At 45.6% G+C, this 17,295-nt stretch overlaps 1 protein-coding gene across 5 annotated transcripts in view; it reads right to left on the bottom strand.

Moving 5' to 3' along the window:
* The window catches only part of CRACR2A (calcium release activated channel regulator 2A), a 160,159-nt gene that overhangs the window by 77,631 nt on the left and 65,233 nt on the right, over nt 1-17,295 (bottom strand). For all 5 annotated transcript variants that reach the window (XM_061418205.1, XM_061418206.1, XM_061418207.1 and 2 more), the window contains one exon: nt 1,316-1,566. In XM_061418205.1, coding sequence (XP_061274189.1) covers nt 1,316-1,531 — 216 coding nt within the window. In that variant the 5' untranslated portion in view covers nt 1,532-1,566. The remainder of the gene's footprint in view (nt 1-1,315; nt 1,567-17,295) is intronic.

Raw genomic sequence — 17,295 nt, 5'->3', positions numbered from 1 at the left:
TACATCATGAGAAACGCTGGACTGGAAGAAACACAAGCTGGAATCAAGATTGCCAGGAGAAATCTCAATAACCTCAGATATGCAGATGACACCACCCTTATGGCAGAAAATGAAGAGGAACCAAAAAGCCTCTTGATGAAAGTGAAAGAGGAGAATGAAAAAGTTGGCTTAAAGCTCAACATTCAGAAAACGAAGATCATGGCATCCAGTCCCATCACTTCATGGGAAATAGATGGGGAAACAGTGTCAGACTTTATTTTTTGGGGCTCCAAAATCACTGCAGATGGTGATTGCAGCCATGAAATTAAAAGACACTTACTCCTTGGAAGGAAAGTTATGACCAACCTAGATAGCATATTCAAAAGCAGAGACATTACTTTGCCAACAAAGATCCATCTAGTCAAGGCTATGGTTTTTCCTGTGGTCATGTATGGATGTGAGAGTTGGACTGTGAAGAAAGCTGAGTGCCGAAGATTGATGCTTTTGAACTGTGGTGTTGGAGAAGACTCTTGAGAGTCCCTTGGACTGCAAGGAGATCCAACCAGTCCATTCTGAAGGAGATCAGCCCTGGGATTTCTTTGGAGGGAATGATGCTAAAGCTGAAACTCCAGTACTTTGGCCACCTCATGCGAAGAGTTGACTCGTTGGAAAAGACTCTGATGCTGGGAGGGATTGGGGGCAGGAGGAGAAGGGGATGACAGAGGATGAGATGGCTGGATGCCATCACTGACTCGACGGACTTGAGTCTGAGTGAACTCCGGGAGTTGGTGACGGGCAGGGAGGCCTGGCGTGCTGTGATTCATGGGGTTGCAAAGAGTCAGACACGACTGAGCGACTGAACTGAACTGAACTAAGGTAGTTACTGAGTCAGAGAAAACAGCTCCCAAGTCAGACAGCAAGTATAGACCAGAAAAAGAGCACCAGGAGATCTGGCTCCCACAAGAGTCTGGGTCGATGTCTCCTTCCAGGACAGAGTTAACGGCATCTTTTTCTGTTAAAGGGCTTCCTTGGTGGCTCAGACAGTAAAGAATCTGCCTGCAATTCAGGAGACCTGGGATTGATCCTTGGGTTGGGACAATTCCCTGGAGAAGGAAATGGCAACCCACTCCAGTATTTTTGCCTGGGAAATTCCATGGACAGAGGAGCCTGGCGGGCTACAGTCCAAGGGGTTGCAAAGAGTCAGAACGACTGAGCGACTAACACTTTCACTTTCTGTTAAAGACGTCACATCCCAAGAGACAGGTCCCAACCCAAGAGAGGGAGACCCAGGCCCTTGGCATTCCAGGTGGGCAGACCCAGCCCAGGGACCCCTTACCTGCATATCTGCCCTGGCGATGAAGCCCTTGCCCTCAGTGTCACAGGTCTGAAAGAATTCCTGTGCCCTCCTCAGCATGGCCAGCTGAGTCGCTGCCAGCTCCTGAGTCCCCTCGCATGGCAGGTCGTCCAGGGAGCCCAAGCAGGCCCCGCTCCCCTGGCGCCCCCGGCCAGATCCCCGGGGTCTGGAGACCATTCTCCCATCAATGGTGGCCATCCGGATCTGTCAATTTCTTCGAGTCTCTTCAGAACCTGAAGATGGAAGATGAGAGAGAGGCGTGGTGAGGATGGAAGGAGGCTGGAGAAGGATGTGGGGGTTGGTGAGAGGGACGCAGAGAACCACCTACCAGTGTGCCTGTCTCTCTCTTAATTAGCATGAGCTCAGAAGAGGGGAAATGCACCATGATCACTAACAGATCAGCCAGCCCATCAAAGTAAGCAGAAAAGATTGGCGGGGGGGGGTGGTGGTGGGGCATAGACGTTTCCAGATTGAAAGGAGGCGGCCAGAGAACTGAATCAACAAATAGATGTAAATCAACATCAAAAGTACAGATCCTGATAGATCAGTTATCATTTCTGGAGTGTTCCTCTGGAGGCAGGTACCACACCAAGATCCCTCTACACATTTCCCCACCCTCGAATGGAGGGATTTCAGCCATGGTGACCAGCAGTAGAGGAAGATATTTGGGGTTGGGTCTTCCCTGGTAGCTCAGATGATAAAGAGTCTGCCTGCAATGTAGGAGACCTGGGTTCAATCCCCGGGCTGGGAAGAGCCCCTAGAGGAGGGCGTAACAACCCACTCCAGTATTCTCGCCTGGAGAAGCCTATCAGTTCTATCAGTGTTTGTTCTATGCTTTTGGCATCTGTTATTAGGTCCAATTGTGTTTAGATTACTTTATTCTATTGATGAATCTTGCCTGGAGAATCCCATGGACAGAGGAGCCTGGCGGGCTATCATCCATGGGTTGCAGAGTCGGACACGACTGAAGCCACATAGCATGCATGCATTGCTGAAAGAATTTTCAGTTCATGGCACAGGAGGAAGAAACCTAGGTGGAGCCTGTGTGTTCAGTTGCTCAGTTGTGTCTGACCCTTTGCAACCCCATGGACGATAGCCTGCCAGGCTCCTCTGTCCATTGGATTCTCCAGGCAAGATTCATCAATAGGATAAAGTAATCTAAACACAAATGTACCTAATAACAGATGCCAAAAGCAAATGCACAGAATAAGAACTGATAGAAATTCAAGGAGAACTAGACACATCCACAACCACATTTAGATTTCAATATCCCTCTATCAATAATGAATAAAACAAGGAGACAGAAATCAGAAGGGATACAGAAGGCTTGAACCAAACCGTCAACTATTTTGACCTAATTGACATTAATAGAAAAATCTACCCAACAAAATCTGAATACAAATCTTTTAAGTGTAACATGGAACATTTACCAAGACAGTCCATATTCTGGTCCACAAAACAAGATTCAACAAATTTAAAAGGATTCAGTCAAACAGAGTATGTACTCTGACCACCCTGGAATTACATTAGAACAACAACAGAAAGACCTCTGGAAAATCGCCAAATATGTGGAACCTACATAATGCTCTTCTGAAACCCATGGCTCAAAGGAGAAATGTAAAGGGAATTTAAGAAGCATTTTTTAACTAAATGAAACTGCTGCTGCTGCTAAGTCACTTCAGTCGTGTCCGACTCTGTGCAACCCCAGGGACGGCAGCCCACCAGGCTCCCCCGTCCCTGGGATTCTCCAGGCAAGAACACTGGAGTGGGTTGCCATTTCCTTCTCCAATGCATAAAAGCTCAACATATCAAATTTTGTAGAATATTGCTAAAGCAGTACTCAGGGAAAGATTTACAGCACAAAACACACATAAAAGCAAAGAAAGGTCTTGGTCAAGCAGCCTCATCTTCTACCACTAGAAACTAGAAAAAGAGGAGCCAATTAAACCCCAAGTAAGGAGTAGAACTAACAATCAGAGCAGAAATCAATGAAATAAAAAAACCTGGAGAAAAATCAATGAAACTAAAAGCTAGTACTTTAAGAAGATCAATAAAGACAGAAGACACTATATCACAGTATCAGGAATTTGAGATGACACCATTACACATTCTACAGACATTAAAAGCATAATAAGGGAAAATTATGAGCAAGTTTATGCCAGTAAGTTTATCAATTTAGATGAGATGGAGAAATTCCTTGAAATATCACACTAAATATCAAAGCTCACTCAAGGAAAAATAGGTAACACGAATAATACTTTATTTTAAAAATTGAACTGACAGTTTAAAATCTTCCTATAGGAAAACTCTAGGCCCAGGTGGCTACGCTGATGAAGTCTACCAAATACTAAAAGAAAAATTAATAGCAATTCTATTCAAACTCTTCTGGAAGATTGAAGGATAGGAAATACTTTCTAACATATTCTATGAGGCCAGGATTACCCTGACACTCAAACTAGACAAAAACATTAAAAGAAAAGAAAAACAGACCAAAAACCTTCATGAACATAGATGCAAGAATTCTTTAGGAAATTATAGCAGATTGAACCCAACACTGTATAAAAAGAATGATACATCCTGATTAAGTGGGGTTTTATCCGAGGAGTACAAGAATGGCTTAATATTTGAAAATTAACACCATAATTCACCACATTAACAAATTTAAAAGACAAACGGTATGATCATCTGAATAGATGCAGAACAAGCATTTGACAAAATCTAACACCAACTTCTGGCAAAAACTCTCAGCAAACTAGAAATAGGAAGGAGTTTTCCCAATCTAAAAATGGGTATCTACCCAAAAAAAGTGACAGTTAAAATTATACTTGGTGTAAAACCAAATGTTTTTGCCCTATGATCAAGAAAAAGACAAGAATGTTGTCTTACCACTTCTATCCAACATTGTTGTTAGCATCTCGCCAGTTTGATGAGACAAGAAAAGAAATAAAAAGCACCCAGATTGGAAAGCAGGAAGTAAAATTATCTTTATTCCCAGACAACTTGAGTGTCTAGTAGGAAATCTGACGAAATTCACAAAAAGCTGCTAGAACTAACATGTGACTTTGACAAGTTTAAAAGATACACACTCTCTATACGAAAATCAATTGTGCTTCTGGATGTCGGCAACAAAAAGCTGAGATTGAAATAAAAATATCATTTACAGTAGCATCAAAAATATGAAATGCTTATGGATATATCTGAGAAAAAATATGTAATACTCATCGATGGAAAGATACAAAATATTGGTGAGAGAATTTAAAGAAGACCACAATCAGTGGAAAGAGTTGAATGTCCATGAACTGAAAGACTCAATCCTGTTAAGATGCTATTTCTCCCTAAATTCATCCATAGATTCATCTCAGTCCCAATCAAAATCCCAGCGGGTTTTGTAGAAACTGACAACCTGATCCAAAATTCATGTGAAAATGCAAAGGACCTAGAAGAGCCAAAACAACTTCAAAAAAAGAAAACAAAGTTGCAAGAACACTACTGGATTTCCAGACATTCTGAGTCTGCAGTCATGAAGGCAGTGTAATATTGGTATAAAGACAGAAAAGTAAATAGATAAATGAAACAGAACAGAAGATCCAGAAATAGACCTGTATATAGAACTAATTTTTTTGCAAAGGCAGTTCAGCAGAGGGAGTATAATCCTTTTAGCAAATGGTACTGGAATAATCGGATATCCATTTGCAAAAATGAATTTCAGTTCATACCTTATCCCATATACTAAGATTTACTCAAAACGGATCATAGAACTAAATGGAAAATCTAAAAATATTAAACTTCAAGAAGAAAACATCTTTGTGACCTTGGCTTAAAGTCAAATATTTCTTAGGTACAGTAGCAATAGCATAATCCATTTAAAGGAAACCCTGATAAGTTGGACTTTATAAAAATTTCAACTTTCTGCTCTTTGAAAGATACCATTTAAGCTCCACAGAGAAAAATATTTGCAAATCATGTATCTGATAGAGAATTTTGATCCAGAATATATAAAGAACCCTCAGAACTTATTTGGAGAAGGCAATGGCACCCCACTCCAGTACTCTTGCCTGGAAAATCCCATGGATGGAGGAGCCTGGTAGGCTGCAGTCCATGGGGTCGCTAAGAGTCGGACACGACTGAGCGACTTCACTTTCACTTTTCACTTTCATGCATTGGAGAAGGAAATGGCAACCCACTCCAGTGTTCTTGCCTGGAGAATCCCAGGGACGCAGGAGCCTGGTGGGCTGTCATCTCTGGGGTCACACATAGTCGGACATTACTGAAGCGACTTAGCAGCAGCAGAACTTATTAATCAGAAAATAAACAACTCAATTTTTTAATGGACAAACATTTGAACAGGCACTTCACCAAATAAGATATATTGATATCAAATAATTGCATAAAAATGTTCAACATTATTAGTCATAAGGGAAATGCAATTTAACACCACAATGAAAGGCTACTATACACTTACTAGAATGTCTGAAACGAAAAAGATTGACCAAGTCTTGGCACAGATATGGGGTGATCGGATGGAATACTCAAATGCTGCTGGTGAGAATGTACACAAATGTACAACCCTTTGGAAAACATTCTGTGGTTTCCTTAAAAAGTCAAACAAACTCCTACCATCCTAAATATTTACTAACAGAATAAAAGCATATATCTGTACAAAGACTTGTCCATGAAGGTTCATAGAAGCTTTATTCGTAGCAGCCAAAAACAGTCAAAACGCTCATCGGCATGTGAGTGGGTAAAACTGTAATGTAAACCCACAATGGGATACTACTTGGGTTTGAAAGGAGAGGACTGTTGTTCCAAGGAACAAACTGCATTGAATTTCAATCACATGAGTGAAAGAAGTTGGACAAAAATAGTGCACCCTATTTGATTCCATTTATATAAAATTATGAAAAAGGATGACTACCTAAGTGATAGGAAAGAGATAAGGGAGGGTGGGAGAAGGTGAAAAGCAGGAATGGCAAATGGGCAAGAGGAACCTTTTGGCGGTGTAGACGTGTTCCAAATCTTACTTGCTGTGGTGGTTTCATGGAGATATACATATACATACAGACACTCGTACACATGTATACATATATGTATATACGAACATGGGCTTCCCTGGAGCTCAGTGGTAAAGAACCTGCCTGCAATGCAGGAGAAACGCGTTCAGTTCCTAGGTCTGGAAGATCCCCTGGAAGAGGAAATGGCAAGCCACTCTAGTATTCTTGCCTGGAGATATCCCATGGACAGAGGAGCTTGGTGGGCTACGGTCCATGGGGTCCCAAAAATTCAGACATGACTGAGCGACAGAACAACAATTGTATGTCAATAGTTCAACAGATCTATTTAAAATATATATATAGGCCAGCCAGCCCCTTCTCATGCTTCCCAGAACTTGCAAATCTTGCACCACCTGCTGTGTTTATTCCCAGGATCCTGACTCCTCCTTTGACCTTCAACTCTGGCAAGCCGGAAATGCCTGAAAATTCAGCAGTTTCCCTGTGAAAACCCTCAGTCACATAGTGTCGGAGCTAAATGAACATGGAAAGGAGGGGAGCAAGGCAGAGTTCCTTCTGCAGACTCTTGCCCCAGTCGGATGCATGAGCTCACCTCCTTTCTCCTCTGACTTGGCCAGAAATCTTCCCATAGTATCTGTGGGGTTCCCAAGGGGAAGAGAAGACAAAGCCACAGAAGTGCTTCTGCTTTCATTTCCAAATAGAATGGAAGCCCTGCGCTGGGCTGGGCCGTCTCACATTTGGAGGAAGCCTGGTGATGCTCTGGCCCGGGACTGAACACAGCTTTCTGCCTCCAGGATGCTTCAGGCCACCAGACAGTAACTCCGTAAGAGGGAAGAGGTTGTGTGTGTTAGTTGCTCAGTCCTGTCCAACTCTATGTGACCCCATGGACCATAGCCCTCTGGACCCTTCTGTCCCTGGGGTTTTCCAGGCAGGAATATTGGAGTAGGTTGCATTCCCTTCTCCAGAAGATTTTCCTGACCCAGGGATCAAACCTGGGTCTTCCCCACTACAGGCAGAGTCTTAACTGTCTGAGACACCAGAGAAGCCTCCATAAGAGGGCAAGTGGTGGGATATGGCCCAAAGACAGTGGACAAAGTCTGTCACCATCACAAAGGGAAAGAGAGCCCGCTCTTATCTGCCTGTCTCCATCAGAGCTGGCAGACGGCCGTTCTTCCTCCAGAAAGGCTCCAGAAAAGCCTTCATACACGGATGGAAATTATCCAGCCCTCTTATATTTCCAGAAGCATCTCCAGACCTCCAAAGTGATTCACAGCTCAGTAATGGCTATAATCAGAACATTCACAGACAAAGCCTAAATCCTCTCTGAAGGCTCTGAGCCCCTTCCCTGTTACTCTGGGCTCCTCAGAAATGGAGCAAGCTGGTACCCCCTCTCCACCATGCCAGAGGCAGACTTCAGAGTCACCCTGACCTTCCTTGAAGCTCTCCTGACGCAGGTAGGACTAAGAGTCCCACAGCATTTTCAGTATCTGATCAGATCCTATTAATTACCCAGGCTCCAGTGGAGGAATATTCTATATGCAGCAGTGATCCCGTACTCTTGCCTGGAGAATCGCATGGACAGTGGAGCCTGGCTGGCTACAATCCATGGGATCGCAGGGGTCAGACACGAATTAGCGACTAAACCTCCACCACCACCGCCCACTTGTCAGTGACTAACTTCATGTTGCCAGCATCACAGGGAGGCAGATGGGCCAGTCGTGTCAAGCTGTGGGGGTGCCGGAGGGCTGCTGAGCAAAAGGCAGCTGCAGCCAGAGAGGGTGTGAAAAGCTTGGGGGGCCTGGTTCTTACCCGCCCCTGGGAGGGAGCAAGTGAAGGAATAATTGAGGAGGCATCAGACGGGAGGTGTGTCAGTTTCCTAGGGCCATTTTGCAATAGAGGACCAAAAACTGAGTGGCTTAAACAACAGGAACATATTCTCTCATATTCTGAGGGCCAATCCTGAGGCTAGAAGCCCAAATCCCGTGTGTCTCAGAGTGGGCTGTGCTTCCTTTTGATAGAGACAAAGCTGGTGATGAAACAATTAATCTCACTAGGGGATTGTAAGTAGAAAAAAATATGAGAAAGCCCTGTAAGTTAATGATCTCTCAAGAAAGCAGGTTTGCTTAACCACAAAACCAAGCTGGCTTGCTTAGCAACCATGCGACAGAAGACATGCCTCCAAACAATGAAACAATGGCGGCATGAGCCCCACACCCTGCCCAGTGAGCTTAGTGAGTTAATAACCCCTAGGACATGCTCTCTGCACACATTTGGTGGAAAGTCACTCATTGTACAGAGACCTGAAATAATATTTTTCAAGTCCTGGCTTGACCACGTCAAGACAAGAAAACTCCCCTTCCCAACCTAGAGGAGGAGTTGATGGAAGTGTGATGGCTACTCAAGGATGAGGAAGAAAGTGGCCTTTTTCCCCTCCCTATTTTTCCTTTGATTATAAAACTATAGCCCACTAAGTTCTTGGGTGCGGTACTCTCCCACCCATCCACTTGTAAGCCGCACAAGTGTCCTGTTCTAATAACTCCCTTCTCATCTATCAATTTACTTCTTGCTGAATTCTTTTCACATAGAGACATGTACAGCTGTGAGAGCTGGACCATAAAGAAGCTGGGGTGCTGAAGAATTGATTCTTTCAAACTGTGATGCTAGTGAAGGCTCTTGAGAGTCCCTTGGACAGCAAGGAGATCAAACCAGTCAATGCTAAAGGAAATCAACCCTGAATATTCATTGGAAGGACTGATGCTGGAGCTGAAGCTCCAATACTTTGACCACCAGATACAAAGAGCTGACTCATTGGAAAAGGCCCTGATGCTGGGAAAGATTGAGGGCAGGAGGAGAAGGGGGCAGCAGCAGATGAGATGGTTGGATGGCATCACCGAGTCAATGGACATGAGTCTGATTAAACTCCAGGAAATGCTGAAGGACAGGGAAGCCTGGTGTGCTGCAGTCCATGGGGTCCCAAAGAGTCAGACATGACTTATCGACTGAACAAGAGACATAAAGGACCAGAGCTCTTCCGAGCACCCCGAAATACCACCTAGCGGTTTCACTCTGAGACTCTTTCCAGGCAAGACTTTTCCTGCCTCTTCCCAGCTGGCGGCCAGCCTGGAGTCCTTGGCTCTTAGCTGCATCTCTCCTCTGATCTCTGCCCCCATCACCACAAGGCCTCTCCCTTCCACATCTGCTCCTATCATCTTTCTATCTTACATAACCAGTCATGTTGATTAAGGGCCCACCCTAATGACTTCATTTCAACTTCTCTAATTGCCCTTACAATCACCCTACTTCCAAATGGCTCAGCAGTTAAAAAAAAAAAAAAATGCCTGCAATGAAGGAGATACAGCTTCAATCCCTGGGTTGGAAAGATCCCCTGGAGGAAGATACAGCAACCCACTCCAGTGTTCTTGACTGGGAAACCCCATGGACAGAGGAGACTGGTGGCTACAGTCCATGGGGTCACAAAAAGAGTCGGACATGACTGAGCGATTTAACACGCACACAGGCTACTTTGAAATCAGGTCACAATCCAGGGTCCTGGGGGTTAAGACTTCAATGTGTCTTTTGGGGATACAACTCAAGTCCTAAGAGGTGGTGTCTTAGAAGACCCTGAGACAGGGATGTGGGTGAAAGGGGCTAGTTTGTGAGGGATGGAAACATTGTCCAGGGAGTAGAAAGGGAGTGCAGCCTGTGAGAGGGGCCTTCTCCAGCCAATTATGGGGTGGGGGGATGCTAAGGGCTACTGGAGCCTCCCAGGAACTTGGGGATAGACCACAGGTCTTAGTGGTCCAACCCCAGGCCAAGGAAATGGATTCCTTGTATGTCAATCCCTCTCAATCATGGAGAGCTGCCCCTGAGGATGTCAGGCCCCAGCACTCCAGGGGCCATGTGTGGCGGCTCTAGAGAAAACCCCCCAGACAAAGGGGCAGCTAGAAGTGGCCAGAGGACTTGGAAATGGTCAGCACTACCCCTTCCATGAAGTGGGCAGGGCACCAACAGCATCTGGAACTAGAACATGGTGGAAGGGGAGTCTCCAGGCCACCCACCTGCAATTCAGATGTGTCCAACCTCAGTTCCCCTATCTGTAAGATGCAGATGACAGTATTTACTTCCCGTGAGGACCAGGCAACGTAAAAACATGCAAAACACTTGGAAATGATGACGGGCACACAGTAAGTGGTTGGTAAGTGTGAATGAACTCTTACGATCATTTCTAGAGCATTTTCAGTATTATTCTTTCTAGTTCAAAAATCTGAGAGTGAGATGACTCCTTGGAAGGTGATTCGATAATCCAAGATGTATAAACTCCTAATGATGCTAATTATCCTTTTCAGTTGCAAAAGGACTTTCCCTTCCATCCTCCCATCTCCATCATGTGAAGCTGTCAGAACTGGCTGTCCTTTCCCCTTTTCATTAATGAGCATCTCAGTCTCTGAGAGATGACCTGCATGACCTGTCTGGGGTCATCAAGCCAAGCTGAAACTCAAACTTACCACCGCTGAGAGTAAGAGAGGACCACACCAGCAACCTGGGGGCTCTGTTTGTTTTCTAGGACTCAGCAAAGGGCAGTTTTCAGTTCTTTCTCCCTCCTGTGAGAATCCTTCACAGTCTGCTCTAGCCCTCAGCATTGTACATGCCTTCAGGGCCCAACTGTAATTCCTCCTCCTCCGAGGAGTCTTCCCTGACCACCTGGTCTGGATTGCCTTGGCCTCTGAGTACTTACTCTTTCTTACTCTTTTTTAGAACACACTGCTTGGTCCAATTGGCTAGATTTTCAAGTGCACATAATATGTCTAATTTCTTCCACAAAGACAAATGCCCTATTAATAGATCCTAGTAGGTATGGAATTGACATATGATGATTTAAATGAACAAATTCCCAGCCTGGTACTTTGCATATGACAGGTGTTCAATAAGTGTGTGTTGGCTTCCTAACTGGCCCTGGAGAGTGAGGGCTGAGAAGGATAAGTATTGGTTGTATGTGTGTGTGTGTGTGTGTGTGTGTGTGTGTGTATTCAGTTGCTAAGTCGTGTCTGACTCTTTGCGACCCCATGGATTGTAGCCCACCAGGCTACAGTATTCTTGCCTGGGAAATCCACCATGGAATTTCCCAGGCAAGAATACTGGAGTGGGTTGCCATTTCCTTCTCCAGGGGATCTTCCCAACGCGGGGATCAAACCCTCATCTCTCGCATTGGCAGGCAGGTTCTTCACCACTGAGCCACCAAGGAAGCCCAAGTATACAAGGAGAAATATCTACCTGGTCTTTGTGCCTGGTTTCTGGTGCAGAGCTCCTAAAACCCTTAGAATTTCCTGCGTGAAAGAAGAGTCTTTTGTTATTTATAATGAGCCCCTTTCAACCACACCTTAGTTCAAGCTAAGGAGTGACTTTGGGTAGGTGGCTTTGGGTGGGTTTCAGGATGGGGACTGGTGGCCAGACGAACCAACCGTGTGATTAGAAGTGTCGACTAAGAGAAAAAAAAAATGCATGGCTTAAAAGTTGAGAACTATATTTTATACAAGGAGACTGCTAAAGAATCCAGCCCTGGAAAACAGCCTCTCAGATCACTCTGTCTCAAAGAGGCAAGGGAGGCACCAGGGTACATAGGAGTTCTTGCTAGAAAAATAAAACTTACAGTCAAAGATTAAAAGATTACTGCTAATCACACATACACACAAAACCCCCAGACATTTCAAGTTAATGAATTTAGCCCTTTTCTGCTGTCTGAGAAGATGCCAGAGATGGGCTCATTGAAATTATCCCTGTGATATGCCTCTTAACTATCTAGGGCCAGTATCCTGGTTTTTCTCCACCCTGAACCCCCTCAGGTGCACCACCGGGAGCAGCTGCTGTGGCTGATGACTTGACGGTTGCAGTGTGGTTGTGAACTGAAATGGCAGGTGACATTTTTTATTCACAGTGGGTTGGCATCTCAACCCCACCCCACACCTCCAGGAAGGAGAGAGAGGCTGGAGCTTGACTTAGTCACTCATGGCTAACGATTTAATCAATTCTGCCAACATAAAGAAGCCCCAACAGATGGGGTTCGGGGGGACCTGGAGGATCCTAGGATCTTTCCCTTACCCTGGGCATCTCTTCCATCTGACTGTTCCCCAGTTGTATCCTTTGTAACAAAGGGTGATAAGTAAGGCACTTTCCTGAAGTCTGTGCGCCCTTCTAGAGAGTTAATGAACTTGAGGAGGGGTTGTGGAAAATTTGTGGTGGGTCAGACATATGGGGGTGTATGGTTCAGGGCCCCCACAGTGGCTACTCTCTTGCTTTTTGTACAACCCCTTCTCAACCTGTCCCTGGTTGAGACTGAATTCTCACTGTAACCGAGACTGGTTACACCCACACCAACTCACAGGACTGACCTTCCCTCTTACTGTTGCTGTCGTTCAGTCGCTAATTCATGTCTGATTCTTGTGACCCTAGGGACTGCAGCACGCCAGCCTCCCCTATCCTTCACTATTCCCAGACTCTGCTCAAACTCATGTCCATTGAGTCGGTGATGCTACCTAACCATCTCATCTTCTGCTGCCCCTTCTCCTTTGCCTTCAATCTTTCCTGGATACAGGGTCTTTCCCATTACTAATTGCCCCCTGCACTTCTCCAGTAGCATACTGGACACCTTTCAACTCAGGTGGCTCATCTTCTAGTGTCATATATTTTTGCCTTTTCATACGGTTCATGGGGTTCTCGTGGCAAGAATACTGGACTGGTTTGCCATTCCTTCCTCTAGTGGACCATGTTTCATCAGAACTCTCCACTATGACTCATCTGTCTTGAGTGGGGCTTCTTTGTCAATTCAATTCTGAGACTAACTCAGACCCCACAGGGTAAGGGCTCACAAGCCCTCAGAATTGAATTAACAATCCAAGGACACACATTTGGTGTTGGAAATAAGTGTTAGAAAAAAAGATACCACAGTATTTCACAGCTGGTTCTCTGGGGAGAGTGGGGGACAGACTCGATTTGCAGCTTCTGCCTGTTGCTATGGTGTCAATCTTCCCACCACGGATGATGTCAACCCACCAACCATCAGCTCTCACAAAGAAAGGAAAATGGTGAGGCTACTGTTTCTGCCCAGGGTCTCCTGAGAGGGTGACCTGTGAATCCCCACTGTCTACACAGATGACAATGGCTGATGACTATTCAGACTGTACTCCCCACCTGAGACTTAGAGGTCAGGGTATGTTTAAGATCCCCCTTCAGTTCAACCCCTCAGCCACCTCCGACTCTTTGCAACCCCATGGACTGCAGCACGCCAGGCTTCCCTGTCCACCACCAACTCCTGGAGCTTACTCAAACTCATGTCCATCGAGTTGGTGATGCCATCCAACCATCTCATCCTCTGTCGTCCCCTTCTCCTCCTGCCTTCAATCTTTCCCAGCATCAGGGTCTTTTAAAATGAGTCAGCTCTTTGCATCAAGTAGCCAAAGTATTGGAGTTTCAGCTTCAGCATCAGTCCTTCCAAAGAATATTCAGGACTGATCTCCTTTAGGATGGACTCTCAAGAGTCTTCTCCAATACCACAGTTCAAAAGCATCAATTCTTTGGCGTTCAGCTTTCTTTATAGTCCAACTCTCACATCCGTACATAATACTGGAAAAACCATAGCTTTGACTAGATGGACCATTGTTGGCAAAGTAATGTCTCTGCATCTTAATATGCTGTCTAGGTTGGTCCTAACTTTTCTTCCAAGGAGCAAGCGTCTTTTAATTTCATGGCTGCAGTCACCATCTGCAGTGATTTTGGAGCCCCAAAAATAAAGTCTGTTACTGTTTCCATTGTTTCCCCGTCTATTTGCCATGAAGTGATGGGACCAGATGCCAGGTCCCATTAGTTTTCTGAATGTTGAGTTTTAAGCCAACTTTTTCACTCTCCTCTTTCACCTTCATCAAGAGGCTGTTTAGGTCTTCTTCACTTTCTGCCATAAGGATGGGGTCATCTGCATATCTGAGGCTATTGATATTTCTCCCGGCAATCTTGATTCCAGCCTGGGCTTCACCCAGTCCAGCATTTCTCATGCTGTACTCTGCATATAAGTTAAATCCACCTTAGCACCTGGGAAAATGTGTTTTTCCAAAGCTTCAGAGTCTCACAGGTGTCCTGCCCATCATTTATGCCTGTGCCCCCTCCTTGCCCCACAGTCCTGGGCAGACCCTCTGGCAGGACCAGAACATAGATGAACAAAGATGATGCTTCCTCACCACCCACTGCTCAAGATTAAAATATTTAGCTCAGGAGACAGGCCAGTCTGGAAAGGAGAGTTTCCCTGTTGCATATCAGATTATTCTTTACTTCTTCAACACACGGTGTTAGGGGGCTTCAGACAGTCACCCCACCTTCTACAGTAGGCTCTTACTGCAGTGGGTAAGAATACCAGGTCCAAGGCCACAAACAGGTTACTCAGCCTCTCTGAGTCCCTCTATCCTCACCTGTACAATGAAGGCACGAGTAGAACCTTATGGGTGTCAGCTCCTATTATTATTCTTATCATTTTGTTGTTGTTTAGTCGCTCAGTTGTGTCTGACTCTTGAGACCCCATGGACTGTAGCTCACCAGGCTCCTCTGTCCATGGGATTCTCCAGGCAAGAATACTGGAGTGGGTTGCCATTTCCTTCTCCCAGGGATCTTCCCGACCCAGGGATCTTCCCGACCCAGGGATCGAATCCGCGTCTCCTGCATTGGCAGGCTGATTCTTTACCACTGAGCCACCAGGGAAGCCCGTTCTTATCATGATATCATGATGAAACCCAAACTGGCTTCCTCCACCCCTGATACAATTCTAACAAATAAACTCATAGACAAAAAGAAACATAACAACAAAACACGCTACAGAAAAGACATAGTCAAGAGGCGCAGAAATCTACCATTGAAGGCCCAGCGGGAGAGGACCTTGTGATGCGATCTCACCCTCCCACTGGGAAGGACACCTGCCCCACCAGCCCATTTATAGGGGCAGGCTCACGGGAACACCTTTGAGAGGGCGACTCACCACTCTGCCTGCTGTGCCTTATGCAACTGCTACACCGCACCTCCTCTTCCCTCGAATTAGGTCCAATTTCCTTTTCCACCTCAAGGGAGACAGGGAACAGCTGTCTCTACCGCTGTAAAACAACTCTCCCAAGTCTGCACAGCTAATGTTCAACAGCCCCGCTCACACTTGTCTTGCTCTATTATAAGATACATTAAAGGCCTTGATAATGGTTTGGGGTCTCCATGAGATGGCTGTTGTTCACCCTCATTCTTCTCATAATTAGTGGTTGTAAACCACTTTGAAGATAAAAGGCGTTTTATAGGAGCTAAGTCCTGTTATGATTAGTCTTCCAATATTTCCTCGCTGATGAGCACATCAAAGCCAACCATGGGCTCAGTGTGAGATCTGGTGGTTAATTAGATGTATTTCAAGGCGGTTGGTATATATTAAAGACTTTGCTGCAAAATGTATCAACATTAAAAAAAAAAAGTGCCTGCCTTCTTCCCAACAGAACAAGCTCTCTCCAAAGACTGTCAGTGCTGATGCCGGCCAGACGGGCAAAGACCAGGAGCTAATATATCCTCTGATCCTGAGAGAGAATGACTGGATAACGGCACCTGGCTTTGGGCAATGTCTCTATTGTTGTCAAGAAGGTTCTGGGCCCCCGACTCATTTCACTTTGTTTTCACAATCATCCTGTGATACGGGCAAGTTAACAGGATCCCCATTTGGCCAATGAGGAAGCTTCAAAGTGGTTTTAGAGGCAGAGGCATCAGTGTGGTACAGCTGAACATGGTTATGGATGCAGTTACCCAGGCAACACTACAGATGATCCACCCACATCCCTTCCAACATTTGTGCACTACCCAACCCCCACCACTGCCCCCACCTTTGCCCTAGCTCCTTGCACCTGGGACTCTTAGAAGGCCGACCGCTGGGCTTCTGGAGTTATTTTCTCTTATGGGCAGAGCCAGGAGTGCCTGAAGTTTCCCAGTCACCCCTAAATAGCCCTCGGCTGATGCCTGCCTGGTGCGGAAGTGGGGAAGCCCATTTCCCAGTCTCCAGACAGCATGATTCTGAGTTGCGTTTACACTTTCATGGAACCAGGCTGAGGCTGGACCTCCGTTCCACATCAAACCCCTGGCTTCCTCCTCTCTCCTGTCCTGTGAATCACACCTTCGCTAGGTTTTCCTGGAGCATTTCCTTAATACATCATTTGCCTGGGCATAAACAAACAAACAAATCACTCTTTTGGGGTCTGCTTCTGGGCAACTCAGCCTAAGACAGCTCTCTCAACTCAGCATGAATGAGAATGTTCTGCATGTTTTTTGTGAAATACATGCTCCCAGATCCCCTGAGTTCCAGTCCTTCCCTGCCAAGTCTCAGAAGCAGGTGGACCATCATGATCAAAGGGAAAATAGGGACTTTGAGAGTAAAGAGCTAAGAGCTTGGAGATCAGGGTGGACACAGGATTGTTTTCCACCTGTCCCGTGGAGGAGGGTCAGATGGGACACTGAATATGAAAGTGAGCAGTGATGTTGTACCCAAAGGTAGACATGCCCTCGTCATTGCTATTGGGGAGGGAGGAGATTAGAGGAAGGAGGATGGAGAGATGGGTCATGCTCCATGGGGAGGTGACTTCTATTAGTAACAAGTGCCTAGGCAGCAGCGCCCCGTGGAGAGGAGCTGGCAAAGGTTCCAGACCCTTCTGCCCACATGTAACTACAAGGCAAGAAGATCTAGGAAAAGTGACAAGCTTTCTCATCCAGAGGCCTCCTTTAGACAAACTGAGGTGATATTTTACTTGTTTCACCAACTTCCCCAATGGGCTGGGACAGACCTCTGTCATCTGATGTTTAAGCAACTGTGTTGTCATCATACCCTTGATGAAAATAGACGCAAACATTGTCAACAGAATACTAGCAAACCAAAACCAACAGCAGCACTGAAAACATCAC

Source organism: Bos javanicus, chromosome 5 (assembly GCF_032452875.1).
Source record: "Bos javanicus breed banteng chromosome 5, ARS-OSU_banteng_1.0, whole genome shotgun sequence".
Classification (NCBI taxonomy): domain Eukaryota; kingdom Metazoa; phylum Chordata; class Mammalia; order Artiodactyla; family Bovidae; genus Bos; species Bos javanicus.
Note: the sequence above shows the minus strand (reverse complement) of the source record. Positions and strands in the feature narration are given on the sequence as shown.